This window comes from Sebastes umbrosus, chromosome 12 (assembly GCF_015220745.1).
Source record: "Sebastes umbrosus isolate fSebUmb1 chromosome 12, fSebUmb1.pri, whole genome shotgun sequence".
Classification (NCBI taxonomy): Eukaryota; Metazoa; Chordata; class Actinopteri; order Perciformes; family Sebastidae; genus Sebastes; species Sebastes umbrosus.
This window is the reverse complement of record NC_051280.1, coordinates 9936909-9964835: the sequence shown is the minus strand read 5'-3', so window position 1 is coordinate 9964835 and position 27927 is coordinate 9936909. Positions and strand designations below refer to the sequence as shown.

Genomic DNA, 27927 nt, shown 5'->3' with positions numbered 1-27927 from the left:
CAGTTGCCTGAAATATCGCTGTATGCTGTATCATTAAGACTTCCCTTGATTGGGACCAAGGAGCCGAGCCCAAACCGAGACAATCAGCCCCAGACAAAAAATAGTGAGAGAGCAGGGGTGTCCACATACTTTTGGTCTTGTAGTGTAATCAGGACTCATCACTCGACTCGAGGGATGACCGCCTACTGTATTCAGCTGTGTAAGCGTAGAGCGGTCCAGTTGAAAAGCGTCACAGATGGAGGGGTTGCAGAATGGTGGGTAGGGTTATTATTGAAGAGACAAGCTCGTCTGTGCTCTCAGACAGACATTGAGAGGCAGACACCGATGGCCCCGGCGTGCTACAACTGACAGGTAGTTCAAGCTGTCAAGTGCCTATGGGTAACCACTTACCGCAGCAGTTTGATTATTTATTTTTGTCCAAAGATGCTCCGATGGTTCCGTTCCATCCCTCGCTTCAATCCCCTCAGCATTTGTGTCTGTCTGATGTTTGAGTGTATTTGTGGTTGATTTAGCTTAAACTTCTAAAAACAAAGAGATGAAAAAGCGCTTATATTCGCTGATGGTACAAGGAATGATTTTGTCCTAAATCAAAGCTTTTGTTTTTCTTTCTCAGGGACTTGCTGGCAAAGCAGGCCCCAGAGGGCAACGTGGCCCAACGGTAGGCGATTCATCTGTCTGCCCAGTCAGCTCCAGCCCTCCCCATAAATGATTTATTGTGTTCAAATGAAACTCTCCTCTCTTGGTGTAGTTGTGTATGGGCTTTTGTTTTCCTGTCTTATGAAGGGGATATGCACTCGGTGGGGAATTGTAGAGATGGGCAGGGGAGGCGTTGATGACCTGCCCTTTATACAATAACTTTCTGTGTTTTGGTTTTTATTGTATTATGTATTCTAATATCAAACAAAATACTGAAAATGCAATTTTTTTTTTTCCTCACAATCACTGTATTGTTTTATATCCTATGTATGTAGGGTCCACGTGGTGGACGCGGTGCTAGAGGACCAACAGGAAAGCCAGGTGCAAAGGTGAGAGCCAGGGCCATTTTAGAATTTATAATGGTGGCACCGATGATAATGAATGTGTCTACATGTAAGATTATATACAGAAAGTACATGAAAGTGAACAGCATGAACAAACTGAGTTGTCTGAATGTAACATTTACCTGCTACTGGGTGTAAAAAAATAAACAAATGCTCACATAATGTAGAAATTCTTGGGTACCAACTCATGTAGAAGTACTGTATGATTGTGCATGTGCAAACAGGCTTGCTATATAAACCTCAGTGCTTTGCAGGAATTTTATTCACACTTCAGACTTTGACGTTTCTCTTTGCTTTTTCTTTCTCCTCAGGGCACCTCAGGCAATGATGGACCAGGGGGTCCGCCGGGAGAGAGGGTTAGTATCAGATATTGTCTTGATCAGTGCCTGAAGTTTTGTGCACCGAGTTAATGTCAGAAAAAGTTCACCAGGTGCATCGTACTTGAATCTTAACTCAAAGCTGCTATCTGTCAAATACAATAAAATAAAAAAGATGTGTGTGCTCTATAGTAGCTGCTGATTACCAACTTCTAATTAGAAATGTATGTTTAATTTACCTGAAGAAACACAATTCTGTGTACCGCTAAACTATGACATAAAATCATAAACATTTATAATAAGAAAGATGGAGAAGAGAGCTGGATTTGGCAGCTAAAATCTAATTAGCTCATTTGTGTCTAAAGACTTTATTTGGTATGATAAGGAAAATGCTAAAACATTTGTTCTGACTAGTCCAAAACTCTTGAAATTTGGTAGGGCTGCCTCCCTCTTAGTCGATTAGTCGACTAATTGGTCGTTTTGGTCTTGGTCAACTACCATTTCTTTAGTCAAATAGTCATTTTTTATGCTTTTTTCATGCTGAACAACTTGTTTCCAGAAACTTATGAGCACATCTCTGGGAAACAAAATATTTAAAGTGGTGCTTTTTTGTGATTCTTTGTGCTGAAACTCAGTTTCACAGATCTGTCGATTAAATCAACTAATCCCCTAGTTAGTTGACAAAATCGTATTAGTGTTAGTCGACTAAGAATTTCTTTGCTCAAGTACAGCCCTAAAATTTGGTATGGACTTACTTTGGACAAATCTAACATTACAAATTTGAAATTTTTTAGATCACATGAAAAATCACACTTTTATAGTCAAAGTTTTGAAAAATGAGGAAAAACGCTACCTATATGTTTATTAAATGTTTTCCATAGGAAATATATATTTTTTACACTGCATGTGTGTGCATGTCTTTGATATTAAACTTGTTATGAGTTCATAGATACCAAATACCAAATTAAAAATTTCAGTTGCGGGCACGAATGGGTTAAATACCAATAACCATTGAAAGTTGTTTTGTGTGTGTGTCATCCATTCTTGTCTCCACCCACGCTCATTGATTTTCTTTTCATTTAAGGGACCACAAGGACCACAGGGACCCGTCGGTTTCCCCGGACCTAAAGGACCAAATGTAAGTAGCTGCTGTCAAACTGTCTCTAAGTTAGCAACAACTAGTCATTGTTGACACTTTTCATATTAGCTTTTCAAATATTAATACCCACTCATGACCTGATGTCTTGATTTTTATGAACTGTCTACCTGTTCACCCCCAGGGACCGGCAGGAAAAGATGGGCTGCCCGGTCATCCCGGACAGAGAGGAGAGACGGTGAGTGGGCAGTTTCTTCCATGAATGCATTGAGTCATGCCATTTGACCCTGAGCATCATGCATCAGCGCCCACTCACTCCCCACTCGGTCCCTCAGATAGGTTGTACAAAAAAATGAAGCAAGGAAGAGGATAGCTGAGAGAGAGCATACAAATGGTGTTCTTAGGGCGAAAGTAAAGCACCACTAATAGGAAATGGAGTATAGGCACTGCGATACAACTGAGCTCATTCACAACATCATGACAACTGTTGATGGTCACTACTCAACAAAGAGCATTTGATCACTGATCATGACACCATAAATACAGTTCTATACTATCTAATTAGTTTTAGATGCCATATTAGTAAATATAGTAACATACACATTTTTAATGCAACACTGTCTTTAATTTCTTTTCCAAAACTTACTGCATTCAGAGAACAAGCTATATTACCATATTTTGTAGTACTTTATTTCAATGACAATAAAGTTGGAGTGAACATAATTGAGCTAAGCTGAGTTTAGCTGAGTTAAGTGATGCACTACATGTTTAGTGTGCTTTTATAAGAACTTGTTCACAAACATTTCCACCTAGATATTTAGTTTATTATTCATCCCTAAAATGTAATATTAGCCAGTAGGATGAGAATACTATACCGTACAAATGAACTTGTTTGTTCATAAAGTAAATAGTTCGTTATTTTCTGAAGTGTAATTTTCTTGATGACACTAGTCCATGACACTTTACTTCAGTATTTACACATCTATTGCATTACATTTCTGAAGGAACTATTTTACTTTTTTACTCAACTACCATTATTTGAGAGCTTTAGTCATTAGTTATTCTGCACAAAATGAGTTGTAAAGATTTTTTGCATTATACAATCAGAAGAATGCAGATTGTTCTGTGTAGCTTAAATAGTTTACTACGTTTAAAATGGAAAATCTAAATCAGTTTGTTTGCCATCAGCATGTAGATACATTACCAACTTACACTGACACATAGCTCATATTGATTTTCTTTATGGCTCCAGACCCTTTACATAGTGTGCAGCACAAAGTAGACAGTACATGCTATATAACCCTGCATGTGTACAGTCAACATTCTCTGTTTTCCCCTTCAGGGCTTCCAAGGAAAGACGGGACCTCCAGGACCTGGAGGGGTGGTTGGACCACAGGTACAGTACATCACTACAGTTAGCGTCCACCTCCTCACTTCTTCTCTGTCTCGTTGTTGTTGTTGTTGGAGAATTATGAGACACTGAAATGTATGAAAATATGTATCTGTAACAACAGCTGAACCCTGAAAAACAATATCTGTATGCAGAGGATGTAATCAGGATGCATTGTAAAGAATTTTGGACGCCTTCAGTGAGATCTCTTGTCTTTTGAAAGTAATGAAGCGTAGGCTGAAAATGAATTATTCCATCTTATTAAGACTTCCATTTACTACAGAAAAAAAAGCAAAATTTTGCAAAGAAATATGATTTGTTTGCTAGTATCAGTTGAGATATATCCTTTAAGACACAGGTGAAGACACATGTTAATAGCACATTGACCTTAACATGTCTCTGTTGTCCCCGACAGGGCCCAACTGGAGAGGTAGGACCCAGCGGAGAGCGAGGACACCCAGGCTCCCCTGGTCCACCTGGTGAGCAAGGTCTACCTGGATCTGCTGGAAAAGAGGGTGGAAAGGTAAATGAACATGTATTTTTATTTGCTACAAAAGCAAAGTCCACCAGTCATAAGTAGTAACATGTATTGTGCCAAGTATTGTTGTATGTTAGAGGACCACTGTGGAAATAACGTCCTGGTTTCTTTGTTTTTGTTTGTGGAGGTTATTTGTTGTGTACTTATTTTTTCTTCTTTATTCCTACACTTGAAATACCCATTACATTTTAATGTAACTGATTTATTCTAATGCTAGTTATGGGGAAAACAAAGTGTAATAAAGAGAAATAAAAAAACTACTTTAAGTTCTTGCCAAATGTGCAAACATTATCTTGTTGAAGATCAAACTGCATTAACATCTGAAGTCACACAAGGTTCTTTAGGGATGTAGAAGTGTGTATTTGTGTTTATTGAGATGTAATCTTTGAATAGGAACTTGTTTTTAAAACACCCTTGTGCACCCTTATTGTTAAAACATCCCTTTGATGGTTGTTTGTTAAAAATTGGCACATCTTTTCTTTATCCTTCTTAATCACTTGCTGTTGTTCCCACATAAGAAGGTATAATTTCAGCTTTTATCAAGCAGATCAATCACTTTAATTGTTTTTCCTATAACTTTCCTCTGCTCATTGTTTTCACCTAAACCACTTCTGCTTAATGATTACCTGACGGTATATCAGATGTCAGCTAAGTGGATGCTGTTTTTTCTTCCTCTGTAGGGTGATCCAGGTTCTCAGGGTCCTGGTGGCAAGGCAGGACCTGCCGGCCTGAGGGGCTTCCAGGGTGCGAGAGGTCTTCCAGGGGGCATGGTAACGAACACACACACTCTCACGCAAACATACACGTATGAACATAGAAGTGTGTCATCCCACATTGCGAGAACACACCCGGTTGAATATAGCTCCAAACTCCAATTACCAGGCTAACTACCCGCTGTTAAACCAAATGTCAGGCCTGGCAGTGGACCTGGCTGAAAGGTGCAGAACTGGCTCACATAGAAGTGATAGAAACGACTGAGCCAGACACAATATTGATGAATTTTTATCATCGTTAATCTCAGCACTGTTGAAGTAGGTTGTAGTCTGTTGTGAATGTGGCTTTGGCAAAGCGTCAACCAGTAAAATGTCTGTTATTAGTTGAAGCATTTTAGAGGCATTTAAAGCAGCAGTAGGTAGAATTGGAGCATATATGATTAAAAATATATATTTTTAGAAAACAATCACTATATCCTGACAGTAGTGCATGAGCAAGTGATCTGAAAAAAACATGTGCCTTGCGAACTCCGATCAAACGGTCAAACTAGGCAGCGCTGATCAAATATGAATCAATATTCTGTTACTGTAATACCTATTTCTCGCATAAAATCTTTTCAGAAACATATTGTAGTGTACTGTTTAGCTGTAAAATGAGAAAGTTGGCAGCCATGTTGAGATCAGTTGAGGAAATACCAAGCACCACCCACCAGCCAGAGCAAATGTTCTCATTTTACAGCTAAACAGTACACTACAAGATGTTTCTTAAAACATTTTACGCAAGAAATAGGCATTACAGTAACAGAATATGGATTCATATTTGATCAGCGCTGCCTAGTTTGACCGTTTGATCGGGGTTCACGAGTGATTGACAGCTGCCTCCGTTGAATGAACAGCCAATAGGAACGCTCTCTCTCTGAAATGACCTGTGATTGGCCAAAGTCTCTCATCACGGGCTAGACTTTTTTAAAGCCTGAAAACAGAGCCATGAGGAGGTGCAGAAGTCTAGTTATCTCTCAGAGCACTTGAATAACAATATGCTGAAAGGTTATTATGGAATGTTTTGCCCAATGATGCCAAAAATATTCTGTCTACTGCAGCATTAATTCCACATTTAGAGCCGCGCTAGTTGCAGATCCTTCTCTTTAAGGAATTCCTGATTAGTTTTCGATCGAAGAATGAGTCAAAGCCGTCTGATTCTGAGTAACCCCAAATTAATTCTCAAAAGAAGTGGGTGTGGGTGAGATAAAGTTCAAGGTGAGGGCGGACGGCTGTTAGAGGCTCAGCTTGAGAGACTGAGGCCGAAGCTCATTTCAAGGCTGACCATTAAGAGAGCACACGACAGCACAGCCCAGACTTATTACCACCGTTATGTTTGTCCCATGTGTGCAGAGGGATGGCTTTTTCTTCATAAGGGCAGCACACACACAGTCTACACAAGCAAATACAGCCTCCCACTCTCTTAAAGTCCAATCACACACAGACTCAAACATACATAAACATGGTTACACCTGTTGCATGAGCGTAAAAAAGTTAATCTAATTCTGTTTGCTGAGAGAGCGCAGGTGCAAACACACGCATGCAAGCGCACACAAAAGTTTATACCTGTCCAAAAAAAAAAAAAGATTGATACACACACATACACGCACACTCTTCATCCCATCTCTCACTCTTGAGGAAAGGCACCGTAGCAATATACGAGCCAATAAATAACTTTTTGTGTGTCTGGCAAAGAAAGATCCTTCCAGTCTTCTAATGCACCGTGGTGAAATGTGGAACCCGGGGAGGTGGAGACTGAGAGCCTGCTTGGCAGCATCTGCACCCCCCTGGCTCTGTCGGAGCCTGTAAATTAGTTATTATAATGAAAGTCTTTACTGCCTCTGGTGAATTGTGTTTTCCATATGCAATCTCAGCCTCCTGGTGCTATTATTCAGCAGCACAGGCAGGCACTGCCATTCAAGGGCCGGGATCTCGAGGAGATGACAGGGGTCCAGAGATAGATGGACTATGTTTGAACTTCAGAACCTTGTCATTCCTTCTCTTTTTCATTACCTTTGAAGCTCATTTAATGATGCCATTTGCATTGATATATGCTATATAAATATATTTCATATGCCTACAGATTAGGCTATATCATAATTTATTAAGTAATAGCCAATTTTTTCTCTGGCGGAGTTGAACTGCAGCCTATGTAAATGTTATTAAATCTTGGTATTTCATTAATAAGGATTTCAGTGTCACGAAATTATTACCGAGCTCATTAACAGAATGCACCCAGGAAATGCATCCCGTTGCTTAAAGGGTTGATTCACCCAAGATTTTTTGCCACTAAACCATTTCAAAGGATGTGAGTGGAATCTTGTTTGTGGTGTATTTTGGGTGAACTGACCCTTTAATGACCTGCTGCCTCAGTAAATTAGGAGCTAATAACATGGGGATTGTGAGCGCAAAGTCAAAGAAAGCTCATCGTCTATGTGCCCTTTGCTTTCACATACCTAAATCTGGAAGGAATACTGTAGAAAACTTTACTTGAGAATCAAAACAAGAAACTTTTATCAACTGTCATTATATCTTTTGGTGATGATTACATCATCATTAATATTCAAAAAGATGCTACTATAATTACTATAACTACTAGAAAGATTACATCTCTTTTTAATACTTTATATAGATCACAAATTGCTAGTTACTGTCTGCCTTTCATGATCTAAGCCCTCCACATGCACAGGCATACACATTTCTACACACACTCACGGTAACATTTAAAGGCCCATTTGACAGCTGTGATTACTGCTCTTTGAATGGCATTGAGCGGCCGCCCGCAGTGAACGAGCTCTAACCCTCTCCTGTCCTCTGCTTTCAGGGTCCAGCTGGCTTAAAGGGAGGAGAAGGGCCTCAGGGTCCCCCCGGCCCCATCGTAAGTAGCCCGTTACTATGGTTACCTCATCTCTCCTGCCACAGAGATTACAGTGAAAAGTGACTTGTGCTTTTGGAGAATGGAGTTGCACATGCTGTGCGCAGCTCCGCTCTCCACTCATTCAGCAGCAGCCGCTCTGTAAGCTGCAGTGTAGTGGGTGGTAGAGTAGGGCAGGGTGGCATGATTGAAATCAATACCACAATACTTAAAAAGAGGTTGTTCAAAATGAATTGACACTATAATACTGAGGGGAGACACTACAGGTGAATAGGGTTAAAACATTTACCTACTAGATATCACCATGAAACTTCCCCAGTAGATTACTTATATTAAGACAAGTACTTTTTGTATTACAAGTTTTCTGAAAATGTTATGTTTAAAAATGAAAATGAGGCATAGCTTTATTTTATTTTATTTTTTACATAGGGAATTATTGATGTCTCTATTGATCACTCCATAAAACAGAAAATACTGTCAACAGCCATAAGAAAATCCATTTCCGCCATGTTTTTAGGAATAAAATGTTCTATAAATCAGGCTATAAATGATATATGAACAAACCCCTCGGTAAAAACCTTCAGAATATAGATGGGAATGAAACTGTAAAGTTTGGTGAATGTAAGTGCTACTGAAGTGAAGATTTCTGGCTCAAGAGTATGAGAACAAACTCATTTTGAGAAAACGGCCTTTAAAGATGTGTAATGTAAAATTCCATAAATGTTGAAGACACTACAGGTGACTATGGTAAAAAAAAAAAAAAAAGTAACTTATAGATATCACCATGAAATTTCCACAGTTTATTACTTATATTAAGGCAATTATTGCAAGTTTTCTGAAAAGTTGAGGCATTTTCTTTCACTAACTTTTGGTGAATTTAGAAGAAATCTCCAAACGCAAACAGACAAAAAGAGATTTTCTTTCCACTGGTCTGACAGAATACATTATGGAAGCAAAATAGCCCAAAGTCTCAAAATTCACCAGTGCATGAAAAACAATACTATTGCTTGTGGTGTCTCGCCTTAAATGTCAAATGTTATTTTGAATTAGTTTTCTTTGTTTAGTTAGTTGTGGGAAAAAAATCATCCAACACTTTTGCCTCTATTTTTGTTGTCATAAAATGGAAATTACTACTGATTTTTCTAACTGTGAATCACCTCTCATACTGATGTTTATTGTGTTTTACTGTTATATTGCCCAGGAGAAGATAAACCTCTTAGTTTCAGCAGTTTAAAGATGCAATATGCTGATTGATTTATAGTGTTTTTTAGTGCAGCTAAGAGATATTCTTATAGGTATGAAATTAACAAGCGTGCCCAACATCATTTTGAAGCATGGCCTAATCATTGCTTTATTGCCCAACTGAACAACTCTAGTAATTTTGTCCCAGTAACTTGAGTAAGTGTCTTGTTTTACATTTCCGTGTGACCATTACTTTTAGAGAAACTTTTTACTCAATTGATAATCACCCGTAATACAGTTAGGATGATTTCCTCTGTACTCATGTTGCATCCTGTGCATCGCTGACACCCTTAATCACAGTAAAGGACATCCTCTTATAGCTGCATTCATATACTGTGCTGTTGCTGTAACACAGTTTAGGGCGGTGAAAGGAGCAGGAGTGGCAGCCCATTAATAAGTGCGGCACTTTTTCCCTGCCTTTGTCTCTGAGCCCCTCAGTTAGCGATATGTGTAATGAAAAGCCTCGGGAGCTCTGGTGGTGAATCTGTACAGAAAGCTGACTGACAGGCAGCTTTGAACCGTCTGACATTTTGTTCAGGCGTTAAACGCAGGCTCCCGATAATTGCCCCTGCTCACCAGCGACAGAGCAACACCAGATTAGATGACAGCGGATATGCAGAGCACGGATGAAAAGATGATGAAAGCGAAGAAGAGGGGCGTCCTCTGAATGAGTGAAACCGTTTCCACTGTGAAATGAGAGTTTTCTTAAATTGGCTTGAAAGTGAGCCATTGGATGGAAACATGTGATAGACCTTTTTGGAAAAAAAAAAACTCCTTGAAAAAGAGGCCGTTGTGAGATGCCCACGCACATAAGAGATCTGATATTTTCCTCCATCGATTTCCTGCCAGAGACTGAGCTGCTGTTGTGCTGTGGGAAAGTCTGTGAGTGCTGTGTGTGTGTGTGTGTGTTGCTATTTCATAGTCTTTTTAGAGGGTTGTGTGTGTTTGAAAGAGACAGACCAAGAAACTGCACAGGAAAAAAAAAAGAACAAAGCGTGAATACGACAAGTTGAGTCGCAAACACAAAGTTTTTCTGTTGCAGTTTTGATTTCTAGCCAGAGAATTACATGTGTGGGAGAGAAAACATGGGTGAAATGAGAGGGAGGGAAGCAGAAAGAGAGAATGTGAAGTTATGTGAGTCAAAGACACTTGTGTGTGTGTGTGTGTGTGTGTGTGTGTGTGTGTGTGTGTGTGTGTGTGCGACTGAATGTGTGTGTCCTGGCGGGCAGGTTGGCAGGCTCGGGATGGCAGTTTGGAGCAGTGTGTGTGTGTCCCCAGCAATGTCTGTCATGAAATGGGCCAGGCATATGAGTGCCAGGTGGCAGCTCACATCAGCAGCTGAATCACTCTGTGTATGTGTGTGTGTGTGTTTGTGTGTGTGTGCATCAGGGTGAATCTTTGGCTTGTACACGGGCAAGTTTTATTCGGAAGCAGCCTGAGACCTTCCCCGGGAAGGAGAATGCCGTAATGACCTGCTGATCAAATATGTAGTGTAGTCACAGTTTATATGGTTTGGGCCCCCTAGACAGCGATGAGCACCCACCTGAGCACAGTGAAGAGCGGGGCAATAAGACACGCTGATGTGGGGAAAGAATGGAAAGACCTTCCATAAGGCCTTGGCAGAGGAAAGCAGCTGAATCCTATTAGTCACATAAGAGTCCGTTCATCAGCACAGCTCTCATCCTGGTGAAGCTTTGAGCCTGACAGCAGGGTCAATACACTTTTATTATTGTTCTTAGTATTGATTTTATTAAGTACAATCATAGGTTACACTATTATTAGTGCTCCTCATACTGTATTTATCTGTTCAAAATGTACCTTAAAGGGAGATTGTCAAGTAGTTAATACTCTTATCAACATGGTAGTGGGCAGATATGCTTACTTAATGCAAATGTATGTATATATTTATTGTTGGAAATCAATCAACAACACAAAACAATGACATATTGTCCAGAAACCTTCACAGGTACTGCATTTAACATAAAAAATATGCTCAAATCATAACATCGCAAGCTCAAGCTGACAACAGCTGTCAGTGTGTCAGTGTGCTGATTTGACTATGACTTGCTCCAAACTGCTCTAATATGTGCTTGTTGCAAAAAGCACCACATTTACTCTAAACTTTTAGTGAATAGTGTCCCTGTGTAGAGTGAAACCTTTCTGATTGTGTAATCTGGATATTGTTCTGTGCAAATTGAAACACCGACAATCAGGCTTACTCATTCAAATATATGAAAGACACATCCCATTATAATGGTCATAGTCTGTGGAAAAGCTATTCTTTGAAGATGCTCTTAATTAGTGCAGCCGTTCTCATGAAGTCAGAGTTTTCATGCTTTCAACACTTTCTGTGGCTTTCAGCCGTTTCATAACTTTTCTGCAGGGAATTGACTTCTCTAGTTAGCTACCACGCGATGCGGCAATGACTGATGGGTCTTTGTTCTTCGGTGACAGGGTTCTCCTGGAGAGAGAGGTGCTGCTGGTCCTGGCGGTCCAATCGGTCTGACAGGACGCAATGGCCCCCAAGGACCACCGGGCCCTGCTGGAGAAAAAGGCGGCCCTGTGAGTATTTCTGTCAGACATTTCAATTCTACTTTTTACACAGCAAAGTGTGAGAAAAATGTAGATTTTTTGACTGCTGGTAATGTGACACTTCTTTATGAATGTTATGTGTTTAGGGAGAGAAAGGTCCCATGGGTCCTGCTGGCCGTGATGGCATTCAAGGTCCTGTTGGTCTTCCTGGTCCTGCCGGTCCTCAGGGTCCCCCTGGAGAGGATGGTGACAAGGTGGAGTAAAGATGTGATACACTGGAAATGTAGTAATCCTTGATTTAAACAACAGCAGCAGCAGCTCCTTCCTAATGAGATGTAGTTCAACGACAAAGTTTAGTTCTCAAGGCATGTCTACATCTGTCAATATCTTCAAAATATGTCTAGAAATGTGACACGAATCCGGGGAAGTACTGGAAGTGAACAAGTCGCCATTACTGCGGTGGTGTCTCGCTGCAATACGTGCGCGTTTGAATGCAAGTTGTCCTTAGAAATGTACAATTTTTTCTACTTTTACCTTTACTTTCTATGTAACGTTACTTTTGACAACGATGTCTAGGAGTTCGGGAAGAACCTGAGCATTTCTCAGCTTCAGTTAACACTGCTTAACTAGCGTATCTAACATTAGTAGGCTGAGACACTGTCTAGGGGCTGCGGTGGTCAACAACTAACTGTGGCGTTATTGTAAAATATAACGTTAATTGAACTAACCAGGGCAACCTAATGACCACAAAGTAAACATCAGTCGGGCGATATCACAAACAGAACACGTACAAAGTGTCTGCTAATCATGTTAACTGGCCGTATGCGTCGCGGTTGCTCATAGTGACGGCAGCTATGTCCTCGTAAAAGCCTTCAATTTAACTTTAATCACTTTTAAATACATACTCATCTGTGTTTATTATCCACCCCAACCATTTATATAAGTTACTACGAGCAACCACGTATGCTTTTGGCTGAGAGTCCCCAGTTAATACTGTTAGCAGACAGTAGAGTCACTACGACCTGCCACCGCAGTAATGGCGGCGGCGCTAGATGGCGGAACACACAAAGCGGTGGCCGGATTATCTCTAAGCACTTACTGTACTTCGGTGTATTGTTGTAATGACACCATATGGCTATTTCACGTAGGCTGCTGCACTGTTGCTACAATAAACATGTATTCCAATGCTATGCATGTCTTTATATATAGAAAACACACTTACTGCATATAAACAACTACATTTGTGTCACTCTGTTTAGCCTCTAGCCTACTATGACAGGAATGGTTGCATTCAGTGAACAACATAAGCTCACTGGATGCATTAAAACATTTCTGAACACAAACAGATAAACATTCTGACATAGCCAATAGCATACATACCGTGTTTACCCTCAGGCCAGCAAATCCCACATCCACACTGAACCGCAGATCTGGATCTTTACATTTGTATCCATCATGCCTCTCCGATCCCAGTCACGTCTCCTATCACACCGTTTTGTCAATCATAGTGCCAATGGGGTTAGACAGGGAGCCAATCAATTAATTGCAAACACTCGCCCAAGGTCTTTGTGGGCCAATCAAATTAAAATCTCTTGAGAAATATTTACTGCCCACTCGTGGTAAAGGTGACACTTTAAGATATTGGACTTTGACTAAACACGGGAGGCAAGAGCCTTTTAAGATGGACAGGAGAGATGTGAGCTGTGCTGTTTGTATTTCACCACAGGGAGAAGTCGGCGGACATGGACAGAAGGGAGGCAAAGGAGACAAGGGTGAACTTGTGAGTTCTCATTTTCTCTCTCTGTTACTTTTAATATTATTCTGTTTTCTGTAAGGCAATAAGTTTTGAATGATAACCAATGCTAATTGAGCAAAGAACACTAATCTTAGCTGCTGGATTCTCATCTGAGCTGAATAAATCAAAGAACACAGGTTACTTTGAAATGACCTCGTCTCAGGTTATCTTGCCCCAAACAGTCTGCAGCATATGAAATATTATCTGAAGTGCTGCTGTGATTCCTTAATGGGTACTTAGTTTCCAATAAAGATGCCAGTGGGCTCTGTCCTCAGCTTAAACATTTGTGTTTTTCAATTGACTTTGGTTTTAGTCATCACCAGCATCACTTTAAATACATTAAATATTGTTATATGACAGTCTGTATGAGGATAAACAGCTATAGCATGCAGTTGTTTTCATTAACTTCCATTGTTCTCTAGTGTAAATGGAAACAGCAGGTCTATGTTGTTTATGCCAAAAGTCAGACTGCAGTTGTTGTAACTTTATTGCTTACTGTATGAAGTGTAAGTGCATTCAACTAATGGGGATCCTAATAACCAACATCTCATTGCTTTTTGTGTTTTTAGGGTCCACCGGGCCCAAGCGGTCTTCAGGGTGTGCTTGGAGCTCCTGGTCCAGCTGTGAGTATTGCTTCTTCTGGCCATATAATGTCAACTTTCCCCCCAAGAAATATTATCATATGCAAATGACCATGCACACCAATATTTACTCTAAAAATATTTTTTTCATTTTAAAACGGTTTCCAACCTTTATTTGGTAGATACTTAATTTGTATTGAATTTTTAATGAATTCCTTTGTTTTCAACATTTTAGATGACTCTAAAATCTAAGTGTTGATCTCCTAATGGTAGCCCCTGCTTGCCATGATGGGTTCTGGGTCAGAACAATCAAATGGCAAATCAAGATTGAAATATTTACTCCAATTCAAGGCCCCATGAAGACAGTAGCAGTGACTACGTTTGCATGCACAAAATATTCCAGTTTTGGCCTCATGCTGAAAAAGACAATATTCCTACTAAGCTGTTTTACATGACTAATGAAAAAGAATAGTCCACTAATATTCCCGTTTACATGCAGCCGTGCAGACTCTGATTAAAGGAGGAATATGTGGTGACACTGACAGTGTTTAAAAAGGGTAACATCCGTCCAAATTGAAGACATTGGAGCCGTGGCCCGTCCGCTCCTCCGGTGTGACTGAAAGCAGTTAGCGCACATTTTCGCAATTTGAGGGTTACCTTCTAAACACGACCGTGTTAGCCTCTGGCCAGCAGTAGTGTGAATCACTTCAACAGCTGTGTGTCTCAAATACTCGCTGTCTTGATAACTCAGCTGTACACGGACCACAGAGAGATGTTCCGAGGCTTTACAGGTCGGGTAGAATCTAACGTTAACGTTATCTCTATTGATCCAGTTCGTCTGCTTGCCTCCATGGCTGCAGAAGGCTGTGTTTGCATGCCGTTTACATGACAGGATGCGTAATATTGTCATATTCTGTGGAATATTAGTATGCATGTAAACATCGTCAGTGAGGATACAAAACAGCCTGCCTGCCTGTGGGCAGAGCTTTTTAACTTGTTGTCATCAGACCTGTGGTATTATCACAAATTGACAGAATCATGTCTGCTTCTGCAGCACTAGACTGCACATTATTAAGTAGTTTCCAACCATGATCCATCTGGAGCAATGTGTGCTTATTTTGTTTATTTTGACATTACCATTTCTGGCTGATGGTGTGATAATCAGTTAAATGAGCTGTTAGTGTTAAGATACATTAGAAAAGTGAACACTTGGCTCTTAATTGCGCATAGTTGGAGACCCCTGTTACAACAATAGCCTGATTTAAAAAAAACAACAAAAAAAAACCAACTATGTTTTATTCCCCAGATGGGCAGAAATGAAGTACTGTTCCAGCCAGGTCAGGGATACATTATGCAAGCAGCACTGCTTTTTACAGTCACCTCTGCAGTCCAAAAACCTTTGGCTGCAGTCCCCATTTATTTAAGAATCTCCATCCTTCTATTATTGTAATGTTACACAAATTTAATTTTAATCACGACTATTACTTGCAGCAGGGTACCCCACAAAGAGTTTAGTCATCACAGTCTCCAACAGCTTGTTCTTTAGAAAGTTTTTTTAGCACCCAGTCATCAATTATATTGCACTTCCGAATTTGTATTGCTTTCCGATACAATCTCACAAATCACAATGGTACACCAGCTCGCCAATCATTTCCATGTCTTACCTCATATGGCACCCACTTAAACTGAGAATACTGCCTTGTATGCTGCAGAACGTCCTCTACTCATCTATCTCATTAACACAAGAGGAAAAGTCCTGTTTCTACAATAGCTGATGGCCTGAGGGCAACTGAGAGCTCATTGCTGTAAATTATCAGGCCTTAACAACCATTCTAGCAAAAATTCAGCATCTGCAGGGCTCTGTGGGGGCTAGAATAGACCTGGTGAGACGGATTGCCGCGAGCAGGTAGTGCACCCAAGCTGAATAACAAATTATTTAACAGTTGTTTGTCCTGGTGAGTCAGCCTGCTCATGTGTATTCATGCCTTCATAACTGAGACCTGACTCGTGCTGCGTAGTTATACCATTATCTGCCCTCTTTTTTTATTATTGCGAGCCCTAATGCCGTTATCAATTTCCACCACACTACCTACCCCACCTCTCAATCCAGGAGAAATGTTGGTGTTTGCAGGGAAAATGCACGATTCAATTTTCTTTTCAGCTGAGGCTTAACGAGGTGTACAGCAGCTCATTTCACCAGCGTTGTCTTTTAGATACAACTAAGGTCAAGCAGTTGGAATGAAACATTATTGATCTTCATCAGGATGTGGTAAACATCATTTTCTACCAATCAATTATGTTTTTATATTTAACAGTGTCTTACAAAAAGGCATAAATGTTGTATGAGAGCAGTTTTTGAAATGTCACTCGGCAAGAGAAAACACAATTTTGTTTTAAACATAACATGAGGCAAACAAAAACACTTAAATACGCACTTAGATTTTTTTTCAGGGACAATCTAAACATATTATAAGTTAGATGCATTTCAGGAGAGTCGTAAATTATACCTGCCTCAGCATGTGTGTGATGCCTCCAGGCCTAAGCATCTCTTATACCCACAGGTATCTCTTTCAATTACAGCTACACTTCAAATTTCACATAGACCCATGTAAACATTAATACCAAGTTCTGCAAAATGAAACATTCACATGTTTAGTACAAGTTATTACACATTGCAGTATGATCATTAAATCCACAAAGAAAGCGTTTTTCTAATTAGAACCTCAGCGTGTCTTGAATGCACAGATTTCTTCAGTTCCTACTCTCTTACAGCTGTAATTAGTTCAGAAAAAACAGTTTTTTCATAATCTACTTCATCAGTCCTGGAGAATACACTTTTACTGCACATTATATTGGTACTTAAATTGAAATTAAAACCCATTCCCACCCTTTAATCGGGTTTATGATCACATAAATACTTGACATTCGTCATAGTTGGACCATTTCGCTAATTGTGAGAAGCAAGACATGCAAACCAAGCTTCGCAATTCATAATATAGAATATGCTTTTACTGCACGTTAGTATTAGTATTCACTAACAAAGACTACGCTAATAACGATATGGGTTTAGAATAATTTATCACGTATAGAAGATAGAGAGATGCCATGATGATGAAGGAGGGATGGATCAAAGGTCCGGGAGGATGAGAGATAAAGGGTAAGGGATGAGGGATGAAGAGTTGTGGGTAGAAGGATAGAGCAGTATGGGGAAGAGAGATGAAGGGATGAGGGGAGGAATCAGGGTTGTGGATGGATGGTTGGAGGAGAACGTCTTTGAACCGGTGTCGACTAGATGTAGGAGTGAATCGGGGGGAGTCGAGACTCTGAACGGTGAAGCTGTCTCTTTTTGAGCTCAGATATTTTTTTGCAGAACCCCCATTGGTTCCTATATTCAAACAGGAGAGAGAGAAAGGAGAGAGAAAAGAAAAAGGGGTTTGAAGGGGAGGGGTGTGAAAATTGAGTCAAAGGGGAAGTGAACAGATCAGGTGTGCTTAAATACCTTTGTGCAGAAATGGGATGTGTTTGAGGCGTGGTCTTTGTTCCCGAACCTAGTTATAAAACTAAACTAAAATTAAAACCCATATCCACCCATTATCGCGGGGCTTCATGCTCATGATTACATAAATACTTGACATCGGTGGACCATTTCACTAATCGTGAGACGCAAGATACGCAGACCAAGCTTTGCATTTTGGTGATGATAACTGCTTGGGGCTTTCCTCCATGTTCCTCCGTTGTTTTGGCGGTTCCATCTAATTCCATCAATCAAAGTCAACACGAATAGAGGAGAGAGTTGTGCATGCGTAACATGTTTCAATGAATGACAAATTATGCAGCCTTTAAGTTCAAACACTCTACAGGCTCTCTGTGGAGCTGTGGGGGCAGTCACATTCATGACTTTATTTTTTTTTTGGGGGTTAAAGTCTCTCCACTTTGTCTCCGACTCCTCGGTTCAAAGCTGTGCTCACGCTTACCTGTAATCACCTAACATTTCCCTCTAAACTGCTCTACATTCAGCACCAGCGCCTTAGGCTGCCTGCATGTCCCAGGGCTCAGCGAGAGCTCCACAAGCACTTTCAAGTGCTGACATGCGTTTGAACTGAAAACTCCCAGTTTGTCAGCACTTCGCTCCTTCCCTGTAGTCTCCCCTTTCCATCCTCTGTAGCCCCGTGCACCTCTGACTTCACAGATGAAGTCAGCATCTTTCACATACACTGTTTACCATAACCCTGTGGCTATACTGCACTGTATCCTACAGTCTCTGATCAGGAGCTTTGGTAATCTGGTTGCTGTTACCCCAGGTAGCCCAGCAGCACAGTGGCTAGAACTGTTGCCTCACCCTTGTCCTTTTTTGACTCGAGTGCTCAAATTGCTCAAATAGGTTGATTCTGACCTCTGAATGACCTGTGAGTGCAAATGTCTGGTTATGCGTTAGCTCAATTAAGACTACTGACCTGTCCAGGGTGCATTCTGGGAAAAGCTTCAGCCCCCTCATGACCCCGAGTGGGTGTAGAGAATTGATGGATGAATGAAATTGCCATAAAATGACCTTCAGAAAAGGCATTAAGGTAAACTGTCTGTCCTAATCTGTGTTTGAAAACGGGCATCGACCCACCCTCCACCGTGTGAGCTTGGATATAGTCCATAACCTTGAAAAGGATTAAGAGGGCAAAGGAATCCCACTAGAGAAATTCCACAGTGTTTGTGAACTTGCATTTGCCGAGGCTTCGGCTAATGGGGGATCAGAATAAATATGTTTAGATTTAATGAGCTTCTGACCTCCCACAGGGCAGTGATGGTGAGTCTGGACCGAGAGGACAGCAGGGCATGTTTGGCCAGAAAGGAGACGAAGGAGCCAGAGGATTCCCCGGTCTGCCAGGACCCATCGGACTGCAGGTAAATCCACATCTTTTATACACATGTTGAATTCCCTCTCTGAACACATGACAACCAGATCACATTGAATGCAGCACAGCACATCGCTCTCCCCTCTGAAGAATGCAGAATGAGTCCCTCCACACCCCTTAAACCGACAACATCTCACCTCTCCTTACATCATTTACATTACATCAAAACAGAACATAATTTATTAATGCAGCCTCACCTTCCTAATAACACTTTGTGTCGCTCCTGGGCAAATAATGCTCTTTTTCCCCTCAAGGATAGCACAGACAGCGCTCAAAATCCATCACCGTTGCTAACATTTTTACATTTGGCATTTTGCCGCGCCGTTAATGGTGGAGGGGAGACTGCCGTTGGTTTTCCACTCAGACTACATCACATTATCATGCAGTAAACCACTTCCTTGCAGTGCTCCCAGGCCCAAATAAGAGACCAGCTGCAGTGGAAGCCTGTACTCAATCAGATATTTTAATCAGTTCATAGTACAAATTCATTTATCTTTTGCAAATATGTCTCATAATAGATTGCAAGACACATACAATATTAATTTCCTGGAGGATTTAGAGAGAAAGAGGCAGCAACTCTGAAGGGAATAGGCAGTTGCGACGCTTTTGATATTAGGATGGACACATTTGCTTCGTCGGGTATAAAACCTGTGACCCTACAAATAGTCTGTCTAGCCACCAGTTCACCCTGCCTACACAAACACAGGCTATGCATATTAAATGTTGTGCAGAAAAGTGATATTTGAGGGCTTTTATCAATAAATGACCCGCAGTTTTATTTTCCACTTCAACACACATTGATCTGTGGCTATTTATCTTATTTTTTAATGGTAGTAGTTCATTGATTTGTAGAAAGTGCTTTTCTTGCAATCACGCACAGTATTACTGTTGCACCCATTTTTGGAATTAAAATGATACTACCAAAATGTAACCTTTGAGAGAGACTCTTGCAAATTGCAAAAAGTAAAAACAATAACCAAAAAAATGCACCATTCCTTAATTCAATACACTCGGGGGGGTTTGCAGATTCAACCTCACTTAGTGTGGTGTAACCAATAGCGTGTTGTGGCTAATGTTAAAGCAGCAGTAGGCAAGATTTGAGAAAATATGATTTAAAAAAAGTTATTTTTATAAAACGTCACTATATCCTGCCAGTAGTGCATGAGATAGTAAATCTGAAAAAAATCATGTGCCTCTGTGTCCTCTGGTGCCCCTAATGGCATCTGCAAGATTTCACAGACCGGAAGAAAACAACCAATCAGCTGTCAATCACTCGTGAACTCTGATCAAACAGTCAAACTAGGCAGCGCTGATCAAATATGAATCAATATTATATTACTATAATGCCTATTTGTTGCATAAAATGTTTTCAGAAACATCTTGTAGTGTCCTGTTTAGCTGTAAAATGAGAAAGTTTGTGAGCCGGCAGCCATGTTGAGATCAGTTGAGGAAATACCAAGCACTGCCCACCAGCCGGAGCAAACTTTCTCATTTTACAGTTAAACAGTACACTACAAGATGTTTCTGAAAATATTTGAGGTGAGAAATAGGCATTACAGTAACAGAATATTGAACCATATTTGATCAGCGCTGCCTAGTTTGACCGTTTGATCGGAGTTTGCGAGTGATTGACAGCTGCCTCCGTTGAATGAACAGCTAATAGGAACGCTCTCTCTCTCTGAAATGACTTGTGATTGGCCGAGGTCTCCCGACACGGTCTAGATTTTTTTAAAGCATATTGAATTACAATATGCTGAAAGGTTATTATGTAATTTTTGCCCAATGATGCCAAAAACTTTCTGCCTACCCCTGCTTTAACTAATATCAACAAACTTTATGTACATATTGCTGTGTAACTGCCATTGCTGAGTCATTTCACTGACTTGAGCACTATTGTTTCTGGTGCAGCTGTTATAAGATAATAATAAATGATAGAACATAGTGTAACTGTCTCTTGTGCCTACACTTTTTGCCGTTCAGCAAAAGTTACATAGCCTCACTTTAGGAAACTAACTGAACAGTATAGTCTGTGTTTCCTTTTAAATGATCCCAAACGGATGTAATTCTGAGATTAAGACTAAGCTTTACGTGACCACTGATCCTCTCTACTTCGCTCTGTTCAGCTCCCTTTCCCTCAAAACTGCAACAGCGTAAAAGAAGAGCATCGGCTCATTTAAGCCAATGGGCAGAAGTTGAAGGAACTTGCTTTGGTGGCAATGAATAAAGAAACAGCACATTTTAGAATATCTAAAAGTCAATTATCCAAGGACTCACTGAGGATGAAATTAGAGCCAAGGCCTGCTGGTCAATAGGGCCAGATAACGTTGTTATTAAGTGCAATTGGCTTCTAATTGGGCATAATGCACTCCATCTCCACTCTTTTAATTATGTTTGGCTAAGCTGCCCTTCAATAGATGGCAGCAGCCGCTGCGAGCTCAGCTCTTCAATTCAATTATCTGTAGCATTAATGATTTTTGACTATGGGGAATGAATGGCTTCGCTTTGAAAGGCCTCCATCATTTAGGGCTGTGTTTGCCGTGGAATATTGGAGTCCTGGCTCAGCAGATGAATTCTTCAGATCAAGAGGTTAAGATGAGGATGAAGAGGAGAGTAAATATCAGATTTGATGACGCCAGCGTGTCCTTATAGTTCAAGGCTAGGAAATGCCAAGTTATAAGTAAACATTTATTTATTATTTGCTCTGATATGTGAGGCAAAGAGTGTGTGTGTATTTATGTGTGTGTTCATTTTACTCACAGTACACCTCTTCTTTCCGGCCTTCTAATCCATTAGTACATTTATTTTACATTGATCAAGAGCCTGTCACATCCAAACATAATGCATGAAATCATTTGATGCTTTATTTATTTTTCCACCCTCATGCTTTATTACTTTGACTAAAGTCCCCGCTCACAATTTGTTATAAATTAGCCTTCGCTGCCATTCCAGAGGTGCATTAAATCAAACAAAATGGACCGAAACTACACATACGTGATCTCAATGATCGATATCCATGTCATTTTGGTTTCACAGTAACTTATCATTACTGCTGCTTTCCACCCACCTATTGATTATTCATGCTCCATCATCGGAGCTTAACTAACACAACAAATAATAACTGCAATTACGCAGATAGACAATGAGCTACAATAGCGAGTGAGAGCTCCTTCCCTAAGTTGCATTCAAACTGTTTTAGTCAAACATGATTGAATCCCAAACCTGGATAATACGCACCGCCTGCACCGGCCCCCTTTGTTTCCACTTTCCTGTGGACATAGATGGATGGAGCTCCCACCGTGCAATTTACACAGGCTGATTATACCCAAGCCTCCCATACCCTTTAATTACAATAGGTGTCCTTTTTGACTAATTGTGTGTTTACACTCAGGGGTTCTTCTGCTTGTATTAATGCGTTCTCCATCACATCGCATCCTAAAGCTCACTATTCAATACACATCATCTGTAAGTACCTGTTAATGAGCGGCAGGAATGTATTTCTGCAGCCTCACACGACCCTTTTTCTTTGTTCTGAAGAATATTTGTCTTCTTCGCAGGGTTTGCCCGGCCCTCCTGGCGAGAAGGGAGAGAATGGAGACGTTGGACCGATGGTGAGTGCGGCTTCTTTCAGCGACTATTCTCTGTTGCAGCGATTCACATTGTTTTCACGTACAAGCCGGAGAGGTGGGAAATTGTGCTGATTGTTCTGAAGTTTTGGCTCGTGGCTGAGTTTGGCAACTCCTCCAGCCATTTGGCAGATTGTGTGAAGTCTGTGGAAGATGTATTGACACAAACATTTCTACTCGTGAAAACTTTGCATGCTCTGTTTCCGTGCAGTTGCTGTTTTTAGCTACTTGGATTTCTACATTTTTCAGTTCTGTTAGACTCTGATAGAAAATAGTCTCAATGTAGCACTAAAGGGTGCTGAGTTCAGTTGAAAAAACAAATATCATGTACAGATTTGGTTTGGGGGGATGGACATTTCCCATATGTTCAACGGTATTCTGTGCTGTTTTGTTTTATATCACAGACAATCTTACTTACTTCCCCCTGTAAACTTAGTTGTATATAAAGTAGGGCTGTCAATCGATTAGAATATTAGATTATATTAGAATAATATATAATCGCGATTAATGCAAATTAATAACACATTTTTTGTCTGTTCAAAATGTGCCTTGAAGGGAAATTTGTCAAGTATTTAATACTCTTATCAACATGGGAGTGGACTAATATGCTTTCTTTATGCAAATGTATGGAGATATTGATTACTGGATATCAATTAACAACACAAAACAATGACAGATTGTCCAGAAACCCTCACAGGTACTGCATTTAGCATAAGAAATATGCTCAAATCATAACATGGCAAACTGCAGCCCAACAGACAACAGCTGTCAGTGTGTCAGTGTGCTGACTTGACTATGACTTGCCCAAAACCACATGTGATTATCATAAAGTGGACATGTCTGTAAAGGGGAGACTCGTAGGTACCCATAGAACCAATTTTCATATTGAGGTCAGAGGTCAAGGGACCCCTTTGAAAATAGCCATGCCAGTTTTTCCTCGCCAAAATTTAGCGTAAGTTTGGAGCGTTATTTAACCTCCTTGCCGACAAGCTAGTATGATATTAATTGGTTGGTACCAATGGACTCCTTAGGTTTTCTAGTTTCATATGATGCCACTATCTTCACTCTACCTTTAGAACTGAGCCGCTACAACCTAAAAATCGCAAGATGCGTTAATGCATTATAGAAATTAGTGGAGCCAAAATGAATTTGCATTAAAGTTTCTATATATTTACAATTGTTTTACTTAAATTCCTTGTACACTTTTACTTAGTGAATAAAGTCTGATTCAAGTTCTGATTCCCATTTAAAAGAAAATAAAAACACATTATACTGTAGCACCAAGTGATTCTTTTGGATACATTTTTTACAGTGTATTATAGAGCATACATTTAGTTTGCCTTCTGCAACATAAAGAAAGACATATTGGTACTACTATTATACTGAATAGGGGTGTTGTGATATAGCGGTATTGACGATAACTGTGATATTAAAAAATGAAATATTGATTTCATGTTAATAATACACATTTATTACTATTGTGTAAATAATCCAACGCTTCTTATATCAAGCTTTTGTACAGTTATAGCTACAGACTCTCTCTTTACCTCTCTACACTCGTATTTTGAGTGTAATTAATATGCCAAAAAAGACAAAACACACAATAATGAAAATTAAAGATGAATTTGACTGATAGCTTTATTATTATTATTATTATTGTTATTATTATTATTATTATTGTTAATTTTCTATAGATATCACAATAATATTGTGATCGTGAATTCTTTTGGCCACGATAATCGTGTAGTGAAAATCTGATATTGTAACGGCCCTAATACTGAACATAACATGTATTTTTGCTGACAGGGTCCACATGGTCCTCCTGGCCCCAGAGGTCCTCAGGGTCCCGGTGGAGCCAGCGTAAGTTTGATTGTTTTATTTTTTGTCATACCCATAATTTAAAAAAAAAAGTTTTGTCAAAAGAAAAAGCACACAGTTTCCTTGTATGATTCTTACTTTCTGTGGATAATCTTTAAATGTCCTCATTATGATTCATTCACAGGGTGCTCAAGGTCCTCCCGGTGGTATCGGTGCAATGGGAGGCGTTGGTGAGAAGGTAAGAAATAACATGTCCAGATGATTGTGGAAACACTTATTACGCACTTTTCAGCTCCTAAAAATACATTCCTTTCATTTCCTTTTGTACGTCTTGCCTCAAAATAAGTACATTCTTTGGATTGTTTCTCTTTGTGCTCCTGACGGAAGCAGACATTTTTACCACCATGTAATGCATGAAAGAGTTTGTGTGTTTGACATCAAAATAGAAGATACAAAACAAAAGTTACCCAGCTGATAACGCTATCTGGATTGTTTACTGCGAGTGGGATAATCCACGTTTTCACATATTAATCCACATTTTCTCTGTGATATAACAGGGAGAAAACGGTGAAGCTGGCAACCCAGGATCATCTGGAGAGCCCGGTATCTCAGTAAGTACAATATCATGCAAAAAATACTCATGATCTCATTTCAGATAGCATTTTTTTATTTTCAAAAAACAAGATAACTGTTCGTTTATAGATGTGTACACAGCACTTAGAATGCATGGCAAGTAGCACGACACACAATCCAGCGGTGTGCCCTTGTGTACATCCCATACAGTATGTAATCGTGACTGTTTAAACATTCAGTTCTGTGAATAAAATATCTGTGAGCAGCTAATTAAGTTATGTTTATTATTTGACACTTCAGCTGTGGGGGCTGTTCTACCTCTCCAGTGTTTTACCCCCATATTACTGCTGCAGGCTGATGTGCAGCGATGCTAGCAACCTGAGGGCTTTTACAGCAGATAATTAGCTCAGCCAGATTTGGACACCTCCACTGTTGGAGGTGTCATTAATCTAACCTCCTGTACGAGGCTGTAATTAGAGGCAAGAGTCAGAATATGCAGGGGAGTAATTTTGTGTGACAAAAGCATCACGATAGAGTGCTCCAGGGATGTCGCATTTTTGTAGGCCAACCAGGAAGTTAGCATCACCCCTGGGTTCCCTCAACAAAAAGTCTATGTGATTTTTCCATTGGGTTTTGGATTATAGCATAAAATAAACTCTGTGTGCAAACACACGTTTATGATACTTGCACGTCTTGTTCAACAAGATAATCTTCGCAAATGAACACCACTTTAATGATTTTTGAAGTGTGAATGCAATCGTCAGAAGTAAAAAGCTAACGTTAGGCTATAAACAAACTACACCACGGTCGCATGAACGCGAGTATACACAACGAGGCTGTAAAGGCGGACGAGACGCGTGACGACGTTTAGTAGTCTCATTTAGCCACTTGTTAGCAACCGCCTTTTTTAAGTCACATTAAGGCCACAAAATTCATGAGTGGGATATTTATTGATGCATTTTATGTCGCAGAACCAAACGTTAAATTCTCTTAAGCGTGTGTTAACCACAGACCTTATTTAAGGCATCTAACTAAAAAACTATTCAAAAAATCCATTAACTTCCAGACGAGGGAACCGGAAGTGCTAAAATGCTAACTAGGACTCATTCCTGTAGCACTCTATTGCTTGGAGTTTTTCCACAATAACATTTTGTTGCATAGTGTCAAAAATGTGCTTTATCATAACATTCATTTCCAGGACAATTTACATGTGCATCAAGCCACATAATATGCATCATCAGTTTCGTGATGCAGCATACTGTGGTTGCCTGCAGAAGTGCCTCTGCTTTCTACTTTCCAGAAGTATAAATCATGATAAAGTATTCACCCATCAGAGCAGTGCCATTGAGCCAGGATAAGCATTGGTTGTGTAGACCAGAGTGGCCTCACCTTAGTTATAGGTATGGACCAATTGCTCTCCCTGAGTCTGAGTCCATCAGGCTGTATTGACGTATCCGCCTGCTGCTGCGTATCTGTTTACGGTGACAGATAGAGCCAGTGTTGCACGTCACATCGAGGTCAATTTCAAAGGTGCCATCGACTAGAGAAGCTAGTGGGCCAACTAACAATTCTGGGCTTGTTGTAATCAGGCTCCAACTGCTGCTCTTAGTCAGAGCCAACACTTCAAGACGCTGTTGCTAGAGAGAAAAAAAAGATACTGTAATGATAAGACCATTTAGTGTTATCATTCAGTGGATCAAAATATGAGTTTCTAATGAAACTCTAGAGCAGATGATGTGAAAAATACACTTGAAAAGCTTCATTTTGGTTTCTTTTTTCCATCTCTAAGAGACATATTTTGAGTTCTTAGAGCCAGTTTGGTGCGTGTTTTGATGCCAGTTGGAGTGACAGATTAAATAACACATGTCCCGTGCCTTATTTAGCACACTATTGTCAAAGAAGTGTGAATGGGCCCTTATTCGCTCTTCATGGTGACAAGCCTCTGATGTTTTTGCACAGGGCCCCAGAGGAGAGACTGGTGAGAAGGGAGAAACCGGCCCACCTGGAGCTGCTGGACCCGCCGGTGCCCGCGGACCCTCTGGAGATGACGGCCCCAAGGGCAACCCTGTATGTCACCTCCACTGTCACACACACCCACACACACACAGCCATGACTGATGCATTATTAGAGCTGTCAGCTGCAGAATCACTGTGTCATATTTCTCAGTCGAGCTGTCTGCTGTCAGACATGTTGTTGACGCGATGTCAAATACCTGAGTCAAGCTCAGTCTCCTCAGTGTCTCGATCTGTCTGCAGGGTCCTGTCGGCTTCCCAGGAGACCCCGGTCCCCCCGGAGAGCCTGGTGCTGCCGTAAGTGCTACATTTATCCCACAATCAATCTTATGTTTAGGATGTTGTTCCATTCAGTGAGTAACAATAAATACCTTTCTCACCCAGACGTTCTTGTTTTTCTCTTTTTAATGTGTCATTCTCGATTTTCCCATTTTGTGTAGGAGGATTTTGTTATTGTTTATACGTACATTTCTTAAATGTGCCTTTTAATATAGTCCCAACTGTGATGTGAAATAATATTGCAGTACAGAATAAGAGCTGACTAATGTTGTCATTTGTGTGTTTGGTTTTAGGGTCTTGACGGTTTATCGGGCGACAAAGGAGATGATGGAGAGGCTGGACTAGCTGTAAGTGTCTGAAATTGTAAAAATTTGCCAAGTAAATAAATAAAAAAAATATCAAGCCAGTCAGCCACTAAAGTTAATTTCCCATGTAAACAATCACGTGCAAGAATACAACAAGATGATGAAGAATGCAGTTTGAATTACAAGCATTTTTAGTATCTAGTGACTAAATTATGGGTTGTCTTCAACATTCAAAATCTGGAAGATTTGTA

The 27927-nt window shown here is 40.3% G+C and overlaps 1 protein-coding gene across 1 annotated transcript in view; it reads left to right on the top strand.

Annotated features, from left to right (window-relative positions):
- LOC119498372 (collagen alpha-1(XI) chain-like) overlaps positions 1-27927 on the top strand; it is a 107145-nt gene that overhangs the window by 60921 nt on the left and 18297 nt on the right. Inside the window, exons 33-53 of the mRNA XM_037787204.1 lie at positions 614-658; positions 972-1025; positions 1352-1396; positions 2442-2495; positions 2638-2691; positions 3796-3849; positions 4259-4366; positions 5062-5151; positions 7958-8011; positions 11705-11812; positions 11929-12036; positions 13509-13562; positions 14147-14200; positions 18947-19054; positions 22620-22673; positions 24495-24548; positions 24691-24744; positions 25064-25117; positions 27039-27146; positions 27336-27389; positions 27665-27718. Coding sequence (XP_037643132.1) covers positions 614-658; positions 972-1025; positions 1352-1396; positions 2442-2495; positions 2638-2691; positions 3796-3849; positions 4259-4366; positions 5062-5151; positions 7958-8011; positions 11705-11812; positions 11929-12036; positions 13509-13562; positions 14147-14200; positions 18947-19054; positions 22620-22673; positions 24495-24548; positions 24691-24744; positions 25064-25117; positions 27039-27146; positions 27336-27389; positions 27665-27718 — 1422 coding nt within the window. The remainder of the gene's footprint in view (positions 1-613; positions 659-971; positions 1026-1351; positions 1397-2441; positions 2496-2637; positions 2692-3795; positions 3850-4258; positions 4367-5061; positions 5152-7957; positions 8012-11704; positions 11813-11928; positions 12037-13508; positions 13563-14146; positions 14201-18946; positions 19055-22619; positions 22674-24494; positions 24549-24690; positions 24745-25063; positions 25118-27038; positions 27147-27335; positions 27390-27664; positions 27719-27927) is intronic.